The sequence below is a fragment of the Mustelus asterias genome, chromosome 15 (assembly GCF_964213995.1).
Source record: "Mustelus asterias chromosome 15, sMusAst1.hap1.1, whole genome shotgun sequence".
Classification (NCBI taxonomy): Eukaryota; Metazoa; Chordata; class Chondrichthyes; order Carcharhiniformes; family Triakidae; genus Mustelus; species Mustelus asterias.
Window position 1 is genome coordinate 87,432,087 of NC_135815.1, and position 19,742 is coordinate 87,451,828.

Below are 19,742 nucleotides of genomic sequence, written 5' to 3' on the forward strand. Positions count from 1 at the left end.
ATGGAGTGGTGAAGCAAGGCAGGGCCAGAGGGATATCACTGGGTTGTTAAGTAGATCATAGAATCATAGAATCCCTACAGTGCAGAAGGAGGCCATTCGGTCCATCGAGTCTGCACCGACCACAATCCCACCCAGGCCCTATCCCCATAACCCCATACATTTACCCGAGCTAGTCCCCCTGACACTAAGGGACAATTTAGCATGACCTAATCCACCTAACCCACACATCTTTGGACCCTAAGGAGCAATTTAGTCTGGCCAATCCTCCTCACCTACACATCCTGGCACACCAAGGGGCAATTTAGCATGGCGAATCCACCTAACCTACACATCTTTGGACACTATCATGGCAATGAGGACAGGCAATACGTGGAGTGTGATGCTCCTGTGCCTTTAAGAAATGTATTTTAATTATGCTTCTCTGCAGGATGTTTCGAGCATGTTGTTGGAGCCATAGTATCTACCAGCATCCTGCATTGTTGTTGCGACGCCATAATGGTTTCTGATGGTGAGAATGCTGGTTTTAATCTGAACTAGTGCTGTTCTGCTGTTTCCCCCTGGGATTTTGCAGAGTGGGGCTTCAATGGGATGGTTATCAGGTATGGTCACGTGACAGGGGAAGCTGGGCTTTTCACAGAACAGTCAAGCTCAGAAGCTGCTTGAAGCTGGGAGAGACCGCAGCGTTTTCCCCCTCTCTGGAGTTGGAGATTCTGTTGACTGGGTGGCTGTTTTTGGAAGCTGCCAGAGACTGGGTTTACCTCTCTGAGGTTTTGCTGTCTGGAGGATATATCCTTCTCTGAAGACAGCTGTTGAGTTTGCCGTCCAGAAGTGTTGAAAAGCTGGAAATCTGGCATCTCGTGAGCATACTCGTTTTTGTACTAACTAATGCTGAAGAAGGATGTATGTCTGTGGGGAACTTTACATTGGAACAACAGAGATAGCTAGTGGTTAAGGATTATATTGTGTAATGGTTAAGCCTTGTAATTGATAAAATTGATGCTAATTCTTTGTGTTCCAAAGATGTGCGGGTTAGGTTGATTGGCCATGCTAAATTTGCCCCTTAGTGTCCTGAGATGCGTAGGTTAGAGGGATTAGTGGGTAAAATATGTAGGGATGTGGGGGTAGGGCCTGGGTGGGATTGTGGTCGGTGTGGACTCGATGGGCCGAATGGCCTCTTTCTGTACTGTAGGGTTTCTGTGATTCTGTTATATTCTAACTGTGTTCTTAAATAAACTTTGATAAAAGCTTCCTAATGGGTCACTTGAATCATACCTGGAGTGAAACACCTTATGCTCACCCTAATGCCAAAATCAAATGCAAAATTTAGGGTCGAGGCTAACTTCACAAAACACCTTGGAGTCTCTGGCCTGGGCCTTAACAGGAGGGATTCAAAAGAGAAGCTGAAGGATGGGCGGCAAGGTAGCACAGTGGTTAGCACTACTGCCTCACAGCATCAGGGACCCAGGTTCAATTCTGGCCTCAGGTCACTGTCTGTGTGGAGTCTGCACGTTCTCCCAGTGTCTGTGTGGGTTTCCTCCGGGTGCTCCGGTTTCCTCCCACAGTTCAAAGACGTGCTGGTTAGGTTTTTTTGGCTGTGTTACGTTGACCCTAATGTCAGGGGGACTAGCAGGATAAATATGTGAGTTTACGGGAATAGGGCCTGGGTGGGATTGTGATCGATGTTGACTTGATGGGCCGAATGGCCTCCTTCTGCACTGTAGGGATTCTATGATTCTATGAACTCGGTCAATAGTCGGAGCCATGGATAGTCAGTAGAAGTTTACAATGACTCGATAATGCATAAATAGGCCTTGCATATTCAAATTCCAACCAGATTTGACATGTCCATCTGAATTTCTTTTGAATTGGTTTAATCTTTGCTGGACCAAAATTAATTTGAGATTAATTCAACTGGAAGGTTTATTTTTAAAAGAAAACTAACTCTCTAAGATGGCCCTACTGCCCTCGGACACAGTGACACGAGTATGAGCAATGTTCCCCCAATCCCCCTTCGCAGTGCATTGCCGTTTTTCGCACTGCGTGGTCCCTTTAAGATCGCTGCACCTCCACCCCTCCACTTACCCTTGAAAGGATCAACTGTGTGCGGGCGGCCTTTCGGTCACTTCCTTCTCAGCTGCAGCAGTTACCCCAGAGGGAACATTGATGCCAAGAGTCTTACCTGTCGTCCACCTGGCCCTGCTCCAGAAGATGCTGTCCGTCGCTGATGATGGAGTGCAAGATCTGCTGTCGGCTGAACATCTCCGCCTGGAACAGCTGCCCCCGGAACGGAGAGAAGGAGCGGCGAGGAGGAAGAGTGGAAGTTAGGTTACCACAATTGTGAAAATTAAAGCTCCATAATTGTCAAAAGAAAACTCTGCCAAGTAATGGAAAATGCTTATCAGCATACGAGGCCTTGAGTGAAGCCAATGCTTGCGTATTCAGGATAAGCGACTAATCTTCACCTTGTCTAAGTTCCACAAACATTCCGTTCCCAGCCTTCACCAGAGAATGGAAAATAAGACATTCCCATAACAAAATACCAAGGACCAAGATATGGGGACATATTATGCTACTGAAGGATTGGCAGGAGACAGTTTTCTATTAGATAAGAAAGGGCAAAAGGCAATGCTATGATTGGTGGATATGTATGTAAATCAAGGATTAGAAAGTTGCTCTTTTCTCATTTGCTGTAATTAACTGTAACTGCTAAATTGTTTGTACGTGTCAACAGAACACCCAGTAATGCATTGCGCTGCACTGTGTTCCCACTTGTGCACAAGTTATTAAAGCTTGGAAATTGAGTCCTCTGGGTTTAAATGTTGTCTATACCCAAGTTGACTGCAGTTTAAGTGTTGTCTGTACCCAAAGCCAACGACAGAACATAGAACATAACAGCGCAGTACAGGCCCTTCGGCCCTCGATGTTGCACCGACCTGTGACACCAATCTAAAGCCCCTCTAATCTACACTATTCCAATATCATCCATATGTTTATCCAATAACCATTTGAATGCTCTTAATGTTGACGAGGGCATTCCACGCCCTTACTACTCTGTGAGTAAAGAACCTACCTCTAACATCTGTCCTATATCTCTCACCCCTCAATTTAAAGCTATGTCCCCTCGTGTTAGCATCACCATCCGAGGAAAAAGACTCTCACTATCCACCCTATCTAATCCTCTGATCATCTTGTAGCCTCTATTAAGTCACCTCTTAACCTTCTTCTCTCTAACGAAAACAACCTCAAGTCCCTCAGCCTTAATGCGCTTGTTGTTATGTTGTGTCCAATGTTAGAATGTAACCGATGATAACATTGGATCCATTGCAGTGTGACCAATGGCAACAAGCTGTAAGGGTCAGCTGACCCAATAAATTATGGAACCAATGACAAAATGATGTGATGATCAGCTGACCAGGTGTGAATAAGGACCTGTTGGAAACTGTTAAATGGCTTGGATTGGCCCAGGGTGAGGCCTCAAGTATTGGAGTAATGAAGTTTCTTTATTAAACCTTTTTCTTTGATTTATAAGCTGGAGTAAGTTATGTTTTATTTTATTGCCTACAACTGAAGAGTTCCTTCTGGTGAATCAACACCCAATCGCGTCTGCGCAGCACATTCCAAAGGTCGCTGCAGTCATGGAGTTACCTTTGAATAGTGGGTACTCGCATTAAGCAGGGACACAGCTCAGTTTAACACGGTCATGCAATGTCCCATATTTCGCTATTGGCATAGCTACACATTAGGAGCTGCAATGGTTCAAGAAGGAAGCTCATCACCAACTTCTCAAGCGTCAATTATGGATGGGCAATAAATGGGGGCCTATCACCGCTGCACACATCCCTTAACAATGAATTGAAACAACCACCCAAGGGGAGTTGTACATTACCCTCAAGCCTCCAGTTTTTTTTACATTGAGTAGGATGACAACAAGGACCCCTTTGATCTCGGTGTGTAATGGAACACACACAGGTTGAGGCAAATTTACCGACATCCCCACTAGCAACGGAGAGTCATCAATGTACTCTCCTGGCGCACCACCTGGCGTACCACCTGGCGTACCACCTGGCGTACCACCTCACCCACAGGAAGATTCGTCAGGAGGGAGGGGGTCCATCCCGACTTCATGACAGAATTTGACAGGGGACTGCACTGCCAGGTGGGAGTGACTCTGCCCAAGGAGTGTGCATTTGTCACATTCCGTCTCAGCTATCCTCCTAGCTCAGTGCACTCAGCCTGGGGATTTTGTTTTGTGCTTGGGACTTGGGCAGCACTGGCAAGCCAGTAATTATTGCCCCCGCTCCCTCTCCCATCTGCCCAAAGGGGATTATGAGACAATGGTGTGGGATTGGCCATGCTAAATTGCCCCTTAGTGTAAAAGATGTGTGGCTTAGTGGATTGGCAATGCTGAATTGCCCCTTAGTGTCCAAAGATGTGCGGGTTAGGTGGATTGGCCATGCTGAATTGCCCCTTAGTGTCCAAAGATGTGCAGGTTAGGTGGATTGGCCATGCTAAATTGCCCCTTAGTGTCCAAAGATGTGCAGGTTAGGTGGATTGGCCATGCTAAATTGCCCCTTAGTGTCCAAAGATGTGCAGGTTAGGTGGATTGGCCATGCTAAATTGCCCCTTAGTGTCCAAAGATGTGCAGGTTAGGTGGATTGGCCATGGTAAATGTGCAGGGTTACGGGGATAGGGTGAAGGGGAGGGGCGGGGTAGGATGTCTATCGGAGAACTCAATGGGCCATATAGCCTCTTCATTCTATGATTCTTGAATCAGTGCAGCCCACATGGTGAAGGTATCCCCACAGTGCTGACGAACAAGGGAGTTTAACCCAGTGCTAATGAAATGAAATTGGTTATTTATCCACACAAGGACCTGGCGGAAGGAGAAGGTCTTCCCATTGCTGCCGGTACCCCCCCCCCCCCCCGCCCCCCCCCCCCCCCAACTCCCCACTTGCCTCATGCGCTCTCTGCTGCTCCAGAAGGTTCTGGTAGTTTCCGGATATCTCCACCGCCAGCTTCTGTTCCGTTTGGACCAGGAACTCCATCCAGGTCTCACATTTCTCGAGGAAGGTCTGATGCTGAAGCAGGAAGGCTTGTAGTTTACTGCGAGGGAGGGGGGGGAATGGAAACATTCCATCAGTACTGTGAAAGGGAAACCCTAAAGGTCCAGGAAAATGGGGCAACCCACCCAGCTCACAGGAATTAGTTAGCTGAATAAACAGAACGATTGACCATGCTACGCAGGCTTGAGCACAGCTCTGTACAACTCTATGAATGGAGACCAATCACACAGCTGGTCCATAAGATGTAGGAACAGAAGTAGGCCATTCAGCCCATCGAGGTCTGCTCCACCATTCAATGAGATCATGACCGAGCTAATGTAATAATCCTCAAAAGTCTGAGGTCACATACCAACCGACTCAAGGACATCTTTTTCCCTGCTGTCATCAGTCTTTTAGATGGACCTACCTTTAAAGTTTATTTATTAGTGTCACAAGTAGGCTTACATTAACACTGCAATGAAGTTACTGTGAAAATCCCCCAGTCGCCACACTCCTGTGCCTGTTCGGGTTAACTGAGGAAGAATTTAGCACGGCCAATGCACCTGACCAGCACATCTTTCGGACTGTGGGAGGAAACCAGAGCACCCGGAGGAAACCCACGCAGACACGGGGAGAACGTGCAGACTCCACACAGACAGTGACCCAAGCCGGGATTTGAACCCGGGTCCCTGGTGCTGTGAGGCAGCAGTGCTAACCCACTGTGCCACCGTGCCGCGCCACATATTATGTTAAGCTGATCTTTCTCTACACCCTAGCTATGTCTGTAACACTAGGTTCTGCACCCTCTCCTTTCCTTCTCCCCTATAAACGGTATGCTTTGTCTGTATAGCATGCAAGAAACAATACTTTTCACTGCATCCCAATATATGTGACAATAATAAATCAAATCAAATCAAATCCATTTTCCCATCTTATCCCCATAACCAGTTCGGTGGATTGGCTATGGTAAATGTGCGTGGTTACGGGGATAGGGCAGGGGGAGGGGCCTGGGTGGGACGTGCTTTGGGAGAGTCAGTGCAGACTCGATGGACCGAGTGGCCTCTTTCTGCATTGTAGGGATTCTGTGGTTCTACATGACCTAGAGGACATCTCAGAAAGGATTTTTGCCTTTCTGCGTGTCAGTGAAACAAGATGTATTCTTGACCTTTAATGCATTTAGATGCAGAATCAATTAAGATATCTGTCGGCACATAACCGTGAAAATATATTTAAGTGCTTGCTCGAAGAAAAACGATTAATTGAAAGCTTTGGTGGTAAACCATAATTAACCGTAACCAGCAGTGCTGACTCCGAATATTCACATGGTTAAGTTTATTTCACTCTTTTTAAGTTCTGCGCCCAGGATGGAATGGTCTCTTAAAAGCCTATATACCATTTCTAGATGAAGTTAATCTTATATTTGCTGTAGGAAGCTAACATGGCCAAAAGTGACAGGTAATATCTTTGGTTTGGAAAAATGAGCAGGAAAAAAAAGATGCCAAGTAGCACAATCGCTGGAAAGATTCACCAGAATTGTTACGGCCGCAGAAGGAGGCCATTCGGCCCATCGAGTCTGCACTGGTTCTCCAATTGAGCATCATGACTTGGTGCCATTCCCCTTCTTTTTCCCGTACCTCTGGCACATTAGGCGGGATTCTCCCACCCCGCCTGTACCTGCCCTCGCTGCCAACGAGGACGGAGAATTTAGCGCTCCGGCCAAAACTCACCGCGGCCACGCCGGAGAACCTGAACCGCGGGGAAGGTCGGAGGCTACCGGCAATTGCTGCTATCCAAAGAATCATCTGATTCCTTCTATCATGCCTCAATTGATCCTGTCTCCCCAATTTTAAAGGGGGCTGCAGGAAGAGAGAGAGAGAGCTGGTAGGTCAGGATGGGGGGCTGGGGGTGATGGCTCGTGTAAAGTTTGTTTGGACAAGTTAATAAAGGTGGCTTTTAAACCAAATTTATTACCACTCAATCTGTCCCGGCTGGAGTACTTGTATCTAGCAGGGAAGCCAGCGAGAGCCCGGCGTCACCTCCTTTCGCTGAATTTAGTGCCAGTTATTCAATCGGGCACTTTCCCTGGATCAAGGATCCCGGGGTGGAAATCCCGCCCTCCCAAGGTCTGCCAGCCAATCAGAGGCTGGAAGCTGCGTATCTCTTGGCAGTGCCATCAACATGGCGGCGGCTGCTGCTGCCATTGCTGCACCTACCCGGGGCCCAGGATCGCCCAAGGAGCCTGGGGTTGTGGGGGAGGGGGAAGGAAGGACTGGCAGCAAGGGTAAGTGGTGGTCTCAATAGCCCTCCCCCACCACCCCCTTCCCAATGCTGGATGCCTCGAGCAGGCAGTGAGTGTCTTTGAACGAGAGACATACCCCACCCTCCCATTGGAAAACCACAGGCAATCCCAACAGGATTTGCCCTTCGGGCCTCCCGCATGGCTCCGGTCTCCCCACCTGTCGCTGGGTTAATAATACCAGCAGCGAGAGCAGGCATCAATTGTCCAGTTGAAGGCCTCAATTGTTGGGGAGGGGGGATGGGGAGGCTGTCCACAGGCCTTCCTTCTTGGACAGGGTCCCCACCCTTCTGTCTGATTCAGTCCCCCCACTCCCCCTCCACCCCTTGGCCTTGAGTGAGAGGATGGAGTTTCACTCTAAGCTTCTACGCCTGGATCATGTACTCAAGCCTCTGTAGTGGGCGCCCCCCTGAACCCAAAAAAGTCCAGCTCGGAGGAGAGGTGAAGGTGCCACCCCTGCAGTTGCTCTCACTGAGACTTACGCGATGTTTCCAAAGCACTGGAAAAGTCCAAAGATATGCGGGTTAGGTTGATTGGCCATGCTAAATTGGCCCTAATGTCAGGGGGTTAGCAGGGTAAATGAGGGTTACGGGAATAGGGCCTGGGTGGGATTGTGTCCAGTACTGACTCGATGGGCCAAATGGCTTCCTTCTGTACTGTAAGGATTCTATGGTTCTATGATTCACTGTCTGTCTCAGTGCAGCCTAGATTTGAACAGAGCCCCTTCCCCTACTCTGCCCTTGCCCCTCCCGAACACATTCCCAATGGGATTAATCCAGTTCAGAGTAACATGGACAAACAGGCCAAGGTCCCTTTGTTCCTCAGAACCTCCTTGTACCATGCCATTCATTGAACACCAATGGATATTCAAGAGTGGCATGGTGGCATGATGGTCAGCACTGCTGTCTCACAGCGCCAGGGACTAGGTTCAATTCCGGCCTCGGGTGACTGTCTGTGTGGAGTCTGCATGTTCTCCCCATAGAAATCATAGAAACCCTACAGTGTAGAAAGAGGCCATTCGGCCCCGTGTCTGCGTGGGTTTCCTCCGGATGCTCAGCCATGACTGGATGGGCCAAATGGCCTAATTCTGCTCCTATATCTTATGGTCTCCGGTTTCCTCCCACACTTCAAAGATGTGCAGGTTAGGTTGATTGGCCATGCTAAATTGCCTCTTCGTGTCAGAGTGATTAGCAGGGTAAATGTGTGAGGTTACGGGGATCGGGCCTGGGTGGGATTGTGGCTGGTGCAGACTCGATGGGCTGAATGGCCTCCTTCCGCACTGTAGGGAAGAAGAGCAGCAGGAGTGAGAGATCAGGATTGAAGATCACTCGCTGTTACCCCTACTGTTGGCTCAGTCTTCACCGCCCATGTAAACCTGGTTATATTCTGGTGCAGGGAAAATAAGAAATTTTAGCGCAAATTCCCATCTGCAGAAACTTCCGTCGTTTAAAATCTATTTATTCGTGTCATCAGTCGGCTGACATTAACACTGCAATTAAGTTACTGTGAAAATCCCCTAGTCGCCACACTCCGGCTCCTGTTCGGGTACACTGAGGGAGAATTTAGCATGTCCAATGTACCCTAACCAGAACGTCTTTTGGACTGTGGGAGGAAAGAGAAGCACCCGGAGGGAACCCACACAGACACGGGGAGAACATTCAATTGCTGGGATCCGGTTAGACCGGCTAACCAGGGCCCACATTCTCTCCAAACAGAATGTTTAGCCTCAGTGCCATACGGCAACGCCGACTGTCCGTGTCTGAGGCTGCACAGCGCCAGATGCCTCTCGCAAGCAGCAAGTCGCTGACTTACCTAAACCTCTCGGTGGTCTGGGCTGATATTGAGGCCCAGTGTCGGTTCAATGTCTGCATGCGTTTGATCTCCTTGTCGTTCAGGGGTAACCTGTAGCCCAGTTCATTCAGCCGATCCAGGTCAGGGACTGTGCTGCTGAACCTCAGCATCTGGACCTGTGAAGTGCCAAAAAACAAGTGTTATCACCCCATCCGAAATCACTGCAGATCATCTCCCAAACACTGCACCGAGTTCCTCAACCCGTCACTTGGAACAAAAGTGAACGAGCAAGGGTCTATTTGATAATCCAACAGTGGACCCTCAATCCACTGGGGGAACACTGAGAAAGGAAGGAAGCTATTCAACATTGTTGCAAAGTTGGTATTTGTAAAACTGTCTGTTAAAAAGGTAGGTAAAAAAATGCAAGTGCACAGAGAGCCCAAAGTGAAACATTATATCAAAGGCCATGCAGTCCTGTTACCAAGACAACAGGCTGTTTTTAACTTTTAGCCAATCAGTTTAAATTAGGCAGTTAGATACCAGCAACCTATCAGATTTGAAATGGAGGTTTTGGTAACCTGCGAACCAGTTTGAGGGGGTGGAATGACAGCTTAGTTCAGCTCTCAGTGAGAGAGAGAGAGAGAGACTGGCTGGCTCTCGTAACTGTACTTATGTCTTAAAAGAAAGCCTCATCTCAATCGTGAAAATAGCAAAAGAAGACAGAGGTTCCAGACAGAAGACAGAAGGTTCCGGAAGGTGACAAACTGGTTGTAATTTAGAGAGTGACTAAAAATTCTATTTTTTTCGTTAGTAAGTGGGAATTGGATTTTATCTAAACAGCATTCCATTAGAATCATGTTTTATTCAGTTTGTGAATAGTTTAGTTAACCTGTTCACTGTTAGTTAGATAAATAAATTGTTACTTGTTGATTTTACAGAGAAAGTCTTAGGTAGTTATTTTGATTTAACTATTAAAAGTTTCTGAAGAGCAGATTGTACTATTTCTCACACTCTTTAACAGATTATAAGGCGAGGGACTCCTCTTTGAGTGGTTAGGTGTTAGTTCTCAGAGGGGGTGGGGGGTGGGACCCACCTCCGCTTCATAACACCATCTTACTCACAGATGTGAGCCCCTCGCATCTTCCCCCATTGACTAGGCCCAGAAACGACTACAGCTTCCCACCCTGAAACAGGAAACTCTTCCCTCATTCTTCACCCAGCAATTTTCTCTGTCGTCTAATCCCACAAGTATTAAAAACCTTCATGTTCTCACTTTCACATCTTTGTGTGCCACGTTGTTGGGTGTCTTGATTTCAACTCCTCCCAATTCCTCCCCCACTCCCCTTGCCTGCAGCCTCACCCCTCTCACCCCTCTGTGCCCGCATCCAGGCCTGTAACCCTCCAAAATCTCCACACGGGCCTAGTTTCCATTGCTCTAGCTTTGGCAGCTTCCTTTCACCTGCCTGGAGCCCGAGCTCTGGAAATTCCCTCCAAATCTCTCAGCTTCCCTCTCCCTGCCTCCGTAAAAAAATTTACATCTTTGAACAGGTGAGGTGGGGTGGATTGAGGTGAGGTGGTTGAGGTGAGATGAGTTGAAGTGGATTGAGGCGAGGTGGATTGAGGCGAGGTGGATTGAGGCGAGGTGGATTGAGGCGAGGTGGATTGAGGCGAGGTGGATTGAGGCGAGGTGGATTGAGGCGAGGTGGATTGAGGCGAGGTGGATTGAGGCGAGGTGGATTGAGGCGAGATGGATTGAGGTGCGGTGGATTGAGGTGGATTGAGGCGAGGTGGATTGAGGCGAGGTGGATTGAGGCGAGGTGGATTGAGGCGAGGTGGATTGAGGCGAGGTGGATTGAGGCGAGGTGGATTGAGGCGAGGTGGATTGAGGCGAGGTGGATTGAGGCGAGGTGGATTGAGGCGAGGTGGATTGAGACGAGGTGGATTGAGGCGAGGTGGATTGAGGCGAGGTGGATTGAGGGGAGGTGGATTGAGGTGAGGTGGATTGAGGCGAGGTGGATTGAGTTGGGCTGAGGCGAGATGAGGTGCGTTGAGGTAGGTTGAGGTGAGGTGGATTGAGGTGAGGTGGATTGAGGTGAGGTGGATTGAGGGGAGGTGGATTGAGGGGAGGTGGATTGAGGGGAGGTGGATTGAGGTGAGGTGGATTGAGGCGAGGTGGATTGAGACGAGGTGGATTGAGGTGAGGTGGGTTGAGGTGAGGTGGGTTGAGGGGAGACAGGATGGGGTCAGGTGGAGTAGGACGAGATGGGGTGGGGTGGATTGAGATGAGGTGAGAGGACATTTATGATAAACACCAGGACAAAGAGGTTGCGCTGAATGGGCTCATTCTGTGCCATAACAATACACTTAATTCGTTGTGTAAACCTCATTTATCCCAGGACAAAGACACAAAATCCTGTCGCTCTAAAGGAGGATTGATGTTATGTCCAGTTAAAGGAGATACGTGATGGTGGTGAGGGGGTGAGGGAGCACCCATGTTACACCCAGTCTGGTTCTCCCTTCAGGATGACTCGGCTGTGCTGAGGGCCGCTTTCCCCTGGTTCAGAGCTGGACACCGTTTCCAACAGAGATCTTCCAGAAAATTCCTGAGGAGCGGCAGGCGAGGTATTGCTGCATGCTGGGAGCTCTGAAAAGGGAAGAGGGTGGATTGAGAGCTGGCTTTGGCGGAGACGCCTTGTACAGAGGGAGCAGGAACCGCAGTCAGAGGGCCAGAAGATGTGTCCTTGGCGAAGGGGGTAGATCAAGAAGATTTGGCCATTGCTGACAGGTTGATTCTGAGCAGTGTACGTGTCTGCGTGGATTTCCTCCAGACGCTGTGGCTTCCTCCCACACTCCAGAGGTGTTGCTGAGATGTGTATGTGCTCCCACCTGCCTGGAGCCTGGGAATGCCAGGGAGGTGGGAGATGAAGACGCAGCAAAACAGCATGGCAATCCTGAATAAACAGGAAAGAGGTGTACCTATACATCCATATCACACTCATTAAACTCGACAAGGATCTTACCTTCAACTCTTCCATCCTATCCTGGATTATGGTCAGATCGGAGGATCGGTTGGGATCCTGAGATTTTAGTACCTCATCAGCCTCGACAATCCACTTTTCCAGGGAGTCCAGCCTCCTGCTGAACACCTCGTAATCCTGTATGCCGGCCTGTAGCAGTGGGAGACATTCACTGGTTAGAGGCTTTAACAATCCCAGCATTCCCCTTCACAGACCCCTCGGCTCATTCGAAGCACCCTTGAGTCAGAGTGGTCCTGGCTTCAATCCCCACTTCAGAGACCCGAGCACACAATCCGGTCAGATTCTCCACCGCGGTACCGAGGGAGTGCCGCACTGTCAGCGACGCTGTCTTTCGTAGGAGAAGCTAAACTGGTATCTCATCTGACCCATTGCCTGATGTAAAAAGTGACAAGGTGAAGAGCAGGGGAATTCAGCTGGCATCCTGGCCAATAGGGTGGCACAGTGGTTAGCACTGTTGCCTCACAGCGCCAGGGACCTGGGTTCGATTCCCGGCTTGGGTCACTGTCTGTGTGGAGTTTACACATTCTCCCCATATCTGCATGGGTTTCCTCCGGGTGCTCCGGTTTCCTCCAACAATCCAAAGATGTGTAGGTTCCATGGATTGGCCATGCAAAGCCATAGAATCTCTATAGTGCAGAAGGAGGCCATTCAGCCCTTCGAGTCTGCACCAACTCTCTGACAGAATGCCTTACCCAGGCTCACTCCCCCCTGCCCTAACCCCGTAACCCCATGTATTTACCATGACTAATCCAACCCATCATTAGCCCTGGTAAATGTGCAGGGTTATGAGGATAGGGTGGTGTTGGGCCTGGGTAAGATGCCCTTTTGGAGAGTCAGCGCAGACTCGATGGGCCAAATGGCCTTTTTCTGCACTGTCGGGATCCAATGGTAAAATATATCCAACAGCATCAAAAAACTGACTTATCCATTGATCACTGGGATCTTACTGTGCACAAATCAGGTCGTTGCATTTGTATAGCTCCTTTCACATCCTCAGGGCACCCATGAAGTCCATAATGTTTGCTCTGGAGCAAAATGACTGCTGTAATGTAGATGAACATAATCGAGGCTGCCAGGAGTGAAGTACTGAGAACAGCACTCAAGCACTCAGTCATCGATGTCCACCACTGACACAATGGGCCGAATGGCCTCCTTCTGCGCTGTGATTTGCCTCCTTTCTGGGATCTTGCTATGCACTAACTGGTTGCCACATTTACAAACTACAACAGCGACCATATTTCAGAAGTACCTCGGTGGTTGTGGGATAGACTGAGGCTGTGAAAGGCGCTAGATAAATGCAAGATCCTTCTTCCTCTCAGGAACAACCATACAACTGGTCCGCAAATCATCTACACTTTGGGATTTAAGTTAAGTTTATTAGTGTCACAAGTGGGCTTACATTAACACTGCAATGAAGTTACTGTGAAAATCCCCTGGTCCCCACACTCCGGCACCTGTTCAGGTACACTGAGGGAGAATTTAGCATGGCCAATGTATCTAACCAGCACGTCTTTCAGACTGTGGGAGGAAACCGGAACACCCGGAGGAAACCCACGCAGACACGGGGAGAACGTGCAAACTCCGCACAGACAGACAGGGAATCAAACCCAGGTCCCTGGTGCTATGAGGCAGCAGCGCTAACCACTGTGCCACCGTGCCACCCTTGTTAAGCCTATTAGTGTCACAAGCAGACTCACATTAACACTGCAATGAGGTTACGGTGGAATTTAGAGCTCTCTCAACATTCTGATAACAAATGGAATTTGTGCTTGACTAGTTCCCCGGGTGTTTTGAGAAAGGAATGGCAGTCACTGGAGCTGGAGCAAGTGGCGACTGTTAGATGGATTAGCGCTCAGAAGCCTGGGACAGTCAGAGGTACCTGTAGCACAGACCGCTGCCTGCTCAGGGCTTGCTCCAGGGAAGACAGCCGCTGACTGAGACACAGCTGGTCCGACTGAATGGCTGCCGCTGCAGAAGGGTCCACCTGCTGTCTCAGCTCTTCTCCGAGGTCCGAGAGAACGTGAAGAGAATCTCGCACTGTCCCCAACTCCTCCTGGAGTGCCTGCAGTGGGAATGAGAGAGAGAGAGAGGGATTCAATGAGGAGGAGGCTCCGTGTAGTCTTGCAAGCTCGACAGAACTGTAACCTGTGGCGTTTCAAGGGCTCATCTAAATGCTGTGAGACCTCCCGCCTCCACCACCCCTTTAGGCAGAGAGTCCCAGATTCCCACCACCCTCTGGGTGAAACTGTCTTTCCACAAATCGCCTCTGAATCTTTTTTTATTCATTTGAAGGACATGGGCGTCGCTGGCTGGGCCAGCATTTATTGCCCATCCCTAGTTGCCCGAGGGCAGTTGAGAGTCAACCACATTGCTGTGGCTTTGGAGTCACATGTAGGCCAGACCGGGTAAGGATGGCAGATTTCCTTCCCTGAAGGACATTAGTGAACCAGATGGGCTTTTCTGACAATGGTTTCACGGGCATCAGTAGATTCTTAATTCCAGATACTTTTTATTGAAGTTAAATTCCACCATCTGCCGTGGTGGGATTCGAACCCGGGTCCCCAGAACATTAGCTGAGTTTCTGGATTAATTGTCTCGCGATAATAGCACTAGGCCAACGCTTCCTTTCTTTAAACCTATGACCCCTGATCATTGACCCCTCTACTCAGGGGAAAAAGTCCTTCCTATCTACCCAATCTATGTCCCTCATAATATCCTCAAATGCCCTTCTATGCTTAAAAAGGAGACTGGGAATTACTCTTAAAAATTCTCATACCTCACTACACTTCGACTGCAATCTCCAGTTCCGACCTCCACCCCTCAATATAAAACGTCTAAATATCCCTTTGAGATGATTTGTTGGGAGTTTACCACATTGGGTCACGGTAGTTTTACCTTAAAAAGGGTGAAAACAGTGGTGGACCACTTGAGAGGCTCTCCTTCATCTGTGGGCCGCAAGATTAAACTTAAGCTTGTTCACTAACTGTGACCCCATGAATAAGATTAAATACATTTAATACATGCCAAATATTTCATAATGAGATATAGAAAACACGTAGTCATTGATATATTAATAGAACTGTGGATGGTCAGTTGGACAGCTGGTTTGTGATGCAGAGCGACGCCAAGAGCGCGGGTTCAATTCCCGTACCGGCTGAGGTTATCCATGAACCTTGCCGCTCGCCTGAGATGTGGTGATCCTCAGGTTAAATCACCACCAGTCAGCTCTCCCCCACCCCCCGTGCCCCGCCTCAAACGGGAGAGCAGCCTGTGGGCATCTGGGACGATGGTGACCTTACCTTAATAGAACTATCAAAGAACAAAGAACAACGAAAATTACAGCATAGGAACAGGCCATGCTGCCCGACTTAACTAAAACCCCCTACCATTCCGGGGACTGTATCCCTCGATTCCCATCCCATTCATGTATTTGTCCAGACGCCCCTTAAAAGTCACTATCGTATCTGCTTCCACTATCTTCCCCGGCAGCAAGTTCCAGGCACCCACCACCCTTTGTGTAAAAAATCTGCCTCGTACATCTCTTTTAAAACTTGCCCCTCGCACCTTAAACCTGTGCCCCCTAGTAATTGACTCTTCCACCTTGGGAAAAAGCTTCTGACTATCCATTCTGTCCGTGCCTCTCATAATCTTGTAGACTTCTATCAGGTTGCCCCTCAACCTCCATCATTCCAGTGAGAACAAACCAAGTTTCTCCAACTTCTCCTCATAGCTAATGCCCTCCATACCAGGCAGCATCCTGGTAAATCTTTTCAGTCCCCTCTCCAAAGCCTCCACATCCTTCTGGTAGTGTGGCGACCAGAATTGAACACTATATTCCAAGTGCGGCCTAACTAAGGTTCTATAAAGCTGCAACATGACTTGCCAATTTTTAAACTCAATGCCTCGGCCGATGAAGGCAAGCATGCCGTATGCCTTTTTGACTACCTTCTCCACTGCGTTGCCACTTTCAGTGACCTGTGTACCTGTACCTGTATCGTCAATTTCAAATTGTAAAGGCAAAAGAAATATTTACGCTTTAGACGGAGAGGGAGCGCACGGCTCTCACAGTCAATGTTGTGAGCAATCAGCACGCACCTCTCTTCACTCGCCCTTGCTTTGTGTGTGAATCACTTCAGTCACACCGGTAGGAAAAAAACTACGCAGTCAGAAATCAAGGGAATGTGGCAACCCAGCATGTGGGCAGCGGCCAACAAAGTGTCTCGTAGGGCCACACTCAGAACCCAGATAGGCCTCATGTGGCCTCCAGTCTGCAGGTTGACCACCACTCAGGAAATTTGGCATGTCAGCTACGACTCTCACCAACTCTTACAGATGCACCATAGAAAGCATTCTTTCTGGTTGTATCGCAGCTTGGTGTGGCTCCTGCTCTGCCCAAGACCGCAAGAATCTACAAAAGGTCGTGAATGTATCCCAGTCCGTCACGCAAACCAACCTCCCATCCATTGACTCTGTCTACACTTCCCGCTGCCTTGGCAAAGCAGCCAGCATAATCAAGGACCCCACGCACCCCGGACATTCTCTCTTCCGCCTTCCTCCATCGGGAAAAAGATTACAAAAGTCTGAGGTCACGTACCGACCGACTCAAGAACAGCTTCTTCCCTGCTGCTGTCAGACTTGTGAATGGACCTACCTCGCACTAACGTTGATCTTTCTCTGTACCCTAGCTATAACTGTAACACTATATACTGCACCCTCTCCTTTCCTTCTCTATGAACGGTATGCTTTGTCTGTATGGCGCACAAGAAACTTTTCACTGTATACTAATACATGTGACAATAATAAATCAAATCAAATCTTCCATTGGGAAAAAGATACAAAAGTCTGACAAAAGTTCCACATTAAATCAAATCAAACTGGGCTAAAAGCAAGTTTGGGATCTGGCTTCACTCTGTAGCGCCGACTGTACTCACGTCACAGTCCTGAATCCACGCTGTAACCTCCTCCTCAGCGATATCCCTGTTTGCGGCTTTCTTCACCAACTCATTGCTTTTCTCCTCCTGCTGCTGTACTGTCAGTGAGCACTGGCCCGAGTAATCTTTGTACTTCTGCCAGAGTTGGAGCAGGACCTTGCTCGAGTGAAACTGCTCCATGATATCTTGGAGCAAGTTATTCCAACTGGTGCACCAAAAAGGAAAATGCACAAGTTAGGCTCGTGTACGAGGCCCCAAGTAAATCATTTAACCTTGAATCAACAAACAGTAGCAGAACATAATCAACTTTGGTTCGGACAGTACAGCATACCAGGATCCGAGGGCACAGCCTCAGAGTAAAGGGACGACCCTTTAGAACCGAGATGAGGAGGAACTTCTTCAGCCAGAGGGTGGTGAATCTGTGGAATTCATTGCCACAGAAAGAGTCCAGGCCATTGGGTGTGTTTAAGACAGAGATAGATAGGTTCTTGATTGGTAAGGGGATCAAAGGTAACGGGGAAAAGGCAGGAGAATGTGGTTGAGAAACTTATCAGCCATGATCGAATGACGGAGCAAACTTGATGGGCCGAATGGCCTAATTCTGCTTCTATGTCTTATGGTCTTATACATCAAATCCAGGGTTTCCCATTCTCCCAAAATTGAGCCAAGGGCTACCCCACCCCACACCCCGGTTCACCTCACCCACCAGCTCTGACCCCCATTGCTGTCATGTCTCCTTAATCTGTCCCAGACCCCTTGAGATGTACCGCCCACTCCTGCATCTCAATGCTTCCCACAATCACCTGATCCTTCTCCTCAAACTATTTCCTCCGTTGTCTTCGCAATCATTAAAGTTCATTTCTAGAGGGTTAGAATACAAGAGCAGGGTGTACTGCTGAGGCTATATAGAATCATAGAATCTACAGTGCAGAAGGAGGCCATTCGGCCCATCGAGCCCGCACCGACCACAATCCCAACCAGGCCCTATCCCCATAACCCAATATATTTACCTCGCTAATCCCCTGACATTATAGTCAATTTAGCACAACCAATCAAACTAACCCGCACATCTTTGGACTGTAGAAGGAAACCCACACAGACATGGGGAGAATGTGCAAACTCCACACAGACAGTGACCCGAGGCCGGAATTGAACCCGGGTCCCTATAAGATTCTGGTCAGACCCCATTTGGAATATTGTGAGCAGTTTTGGGCCTCATACCTAAGGAAGGATGTGTTGGCCTCGGAGAGGGTCCACAGGGGATTCACAAGAATGATCCCAGGAATGAAGGGTTTGTCATATGAGGAGCAGTTGAGGAGTCTGGGCCTATAAACGATGGAGTTTAGAAGGATGAGGGGGAATCTAATTGAATCTTACAGAATACTGACAGACGGAGATAGGGTGGACATGGAGAGGATGTTTCCATGAGTGGGAGAGACTACAACTCGAGGGCACAACCTCAGAGTGAAGGGATGCTCCTTTAAAACTGAGATAAGGAAGAATTTCTTCAGCCAGAAGGTGGTGAATCTGTGGAACTAATTGCCACAGAGGGCTGTGGAGGCCGGGTCATTGAGTATCTTTAAGACAGAGATAGATAGGTTCTTGATCAATAAGGGGATCAAGGGTTATGGGGAGAAGGCAGGAGAATGGGGATGAAAATCATATCAGCCATGAACGAATGGCGGAGCAGACTCGATGGGCCAAATGGCCTAATTCTGCTCCTATATCTTATGGTCCTATGGTCTTATTGTTGTCACCGACATTCCCCAAAGTATCCTCCCCCCCACCCGCCCCTCACCCCGCTCTGTTCTCCCAACATCTGCCCTTTATACAGCGTCTTTGATGCAGTAAAACATCCCAGAGCTGATATCGAATCATAGAATCTCTACAGTGCAGATGGAGGCCATTCAGTCCATCGAGTCTGCACCGGCCACAATCCCACCAAGGCCCTATTCCATATTTACCCTGCTTATCCCCTGACACTAGGGTCAATTTAGTATAGCCTATCAACCTAACCCGCACATCCTTGGAGTGTGGGAGGAAATCAGAGCACCCGGAGGAAACCCACGCAGACACGGGGAGAACGTGCAAACTCCTCACAGACAGTGACCCGAGGCTGGAATTGAACCCGGGTCTCTGGTGCTGCGAGGCAGCGGTGCTAACCACCGTGCCACCGTGCCGCCCTGATACAGATGTCGGCTTTTCACCAACAAGACCATTCCCAAATCTCCAGCCTACACCAAGGCTCCAAACAGCTCATCACTCCTCATCCCCTTTACCGCTCGTTTTACAATTGGCTGCACTCCCATCCTTGAGGCGGGAACTGGGATTTGGGAGAAATCCCAGCTCGGCTTGCCGGCCTCGGGGGGGGGAACGTGCCCACAGGGCAGGATTCCTATCACGGTGGACGGAGGGAGAGAGGGGTGTGGAGGCGGAAGTCAGGCCAGTTGACTGAGGGAAACGTTCGGAGGCTGCCTCAGAGGCTACCAGGTACCAGGTGTTGCAGGGGGCTGTCTGAAAGGCCCGCCTCGATGGCGTGGGACCTCATCCCAGTTATAATACAAAGGCCCACAAACCCTCATCCCTCACCTCCCCCACCCCACACATGCCTCATGTCCCATCGATATGCCTCCTCATGTCCCCC

At 49.1% G+C, this 19,742-nt stretch overlaps 2 protein-coding genes across 7 annotated transcripts in view; one reads left to right on the top strand and one right to left on the bottom strand.

Annotated features, from left to right (window-relative positions):
* The window catches only part of esr1 (estrogen receptor 1), an 887,250-nt gene that overhangs the window by 649,684 nt on the left and 217,824 nt on the right, over positions 1 to 19,742 (top strand). The window lies entirely within an intron of this gene.
* Positions 1 to 19,742, bottom strand: part of LOC144504750 (nesprin-1-like) — a 603,924-nt gene that overhangs the window by 127,446 nt on the left and 456,736 nt on the right. The window contains exons 116-121 of the mRNA XM_078230493.1: positions 17,099 to 17,303; positions 14,047 to 14,229; positions 12,150 to 12,296; positions 9,151 to 9,305; positions 4,956 to 5,103; positions 2,180 to 2,274 (exon numbers count right to left, since the gene is read on the bottom strand). Coding sequence (XP_078086619.1) covers positions 2,180 to 2,274; positions 4,956 to 5,103; positions 9,151 to 9,305; positions 12,150 to 12,296; positions 14,047 to 14,229; positions 17,099 to 17,303 — 933 coding nt within the window. The remainder of the gene's footprint in view (positions 1 to 2,179; positions 2,275 to 4,955; positions 5,104 to 9,150; positions 9,306 to 12,149; positions 12,297 to 14,046; positions 14,230 to 17,098; positions 17,304 to 19,742) is intronic.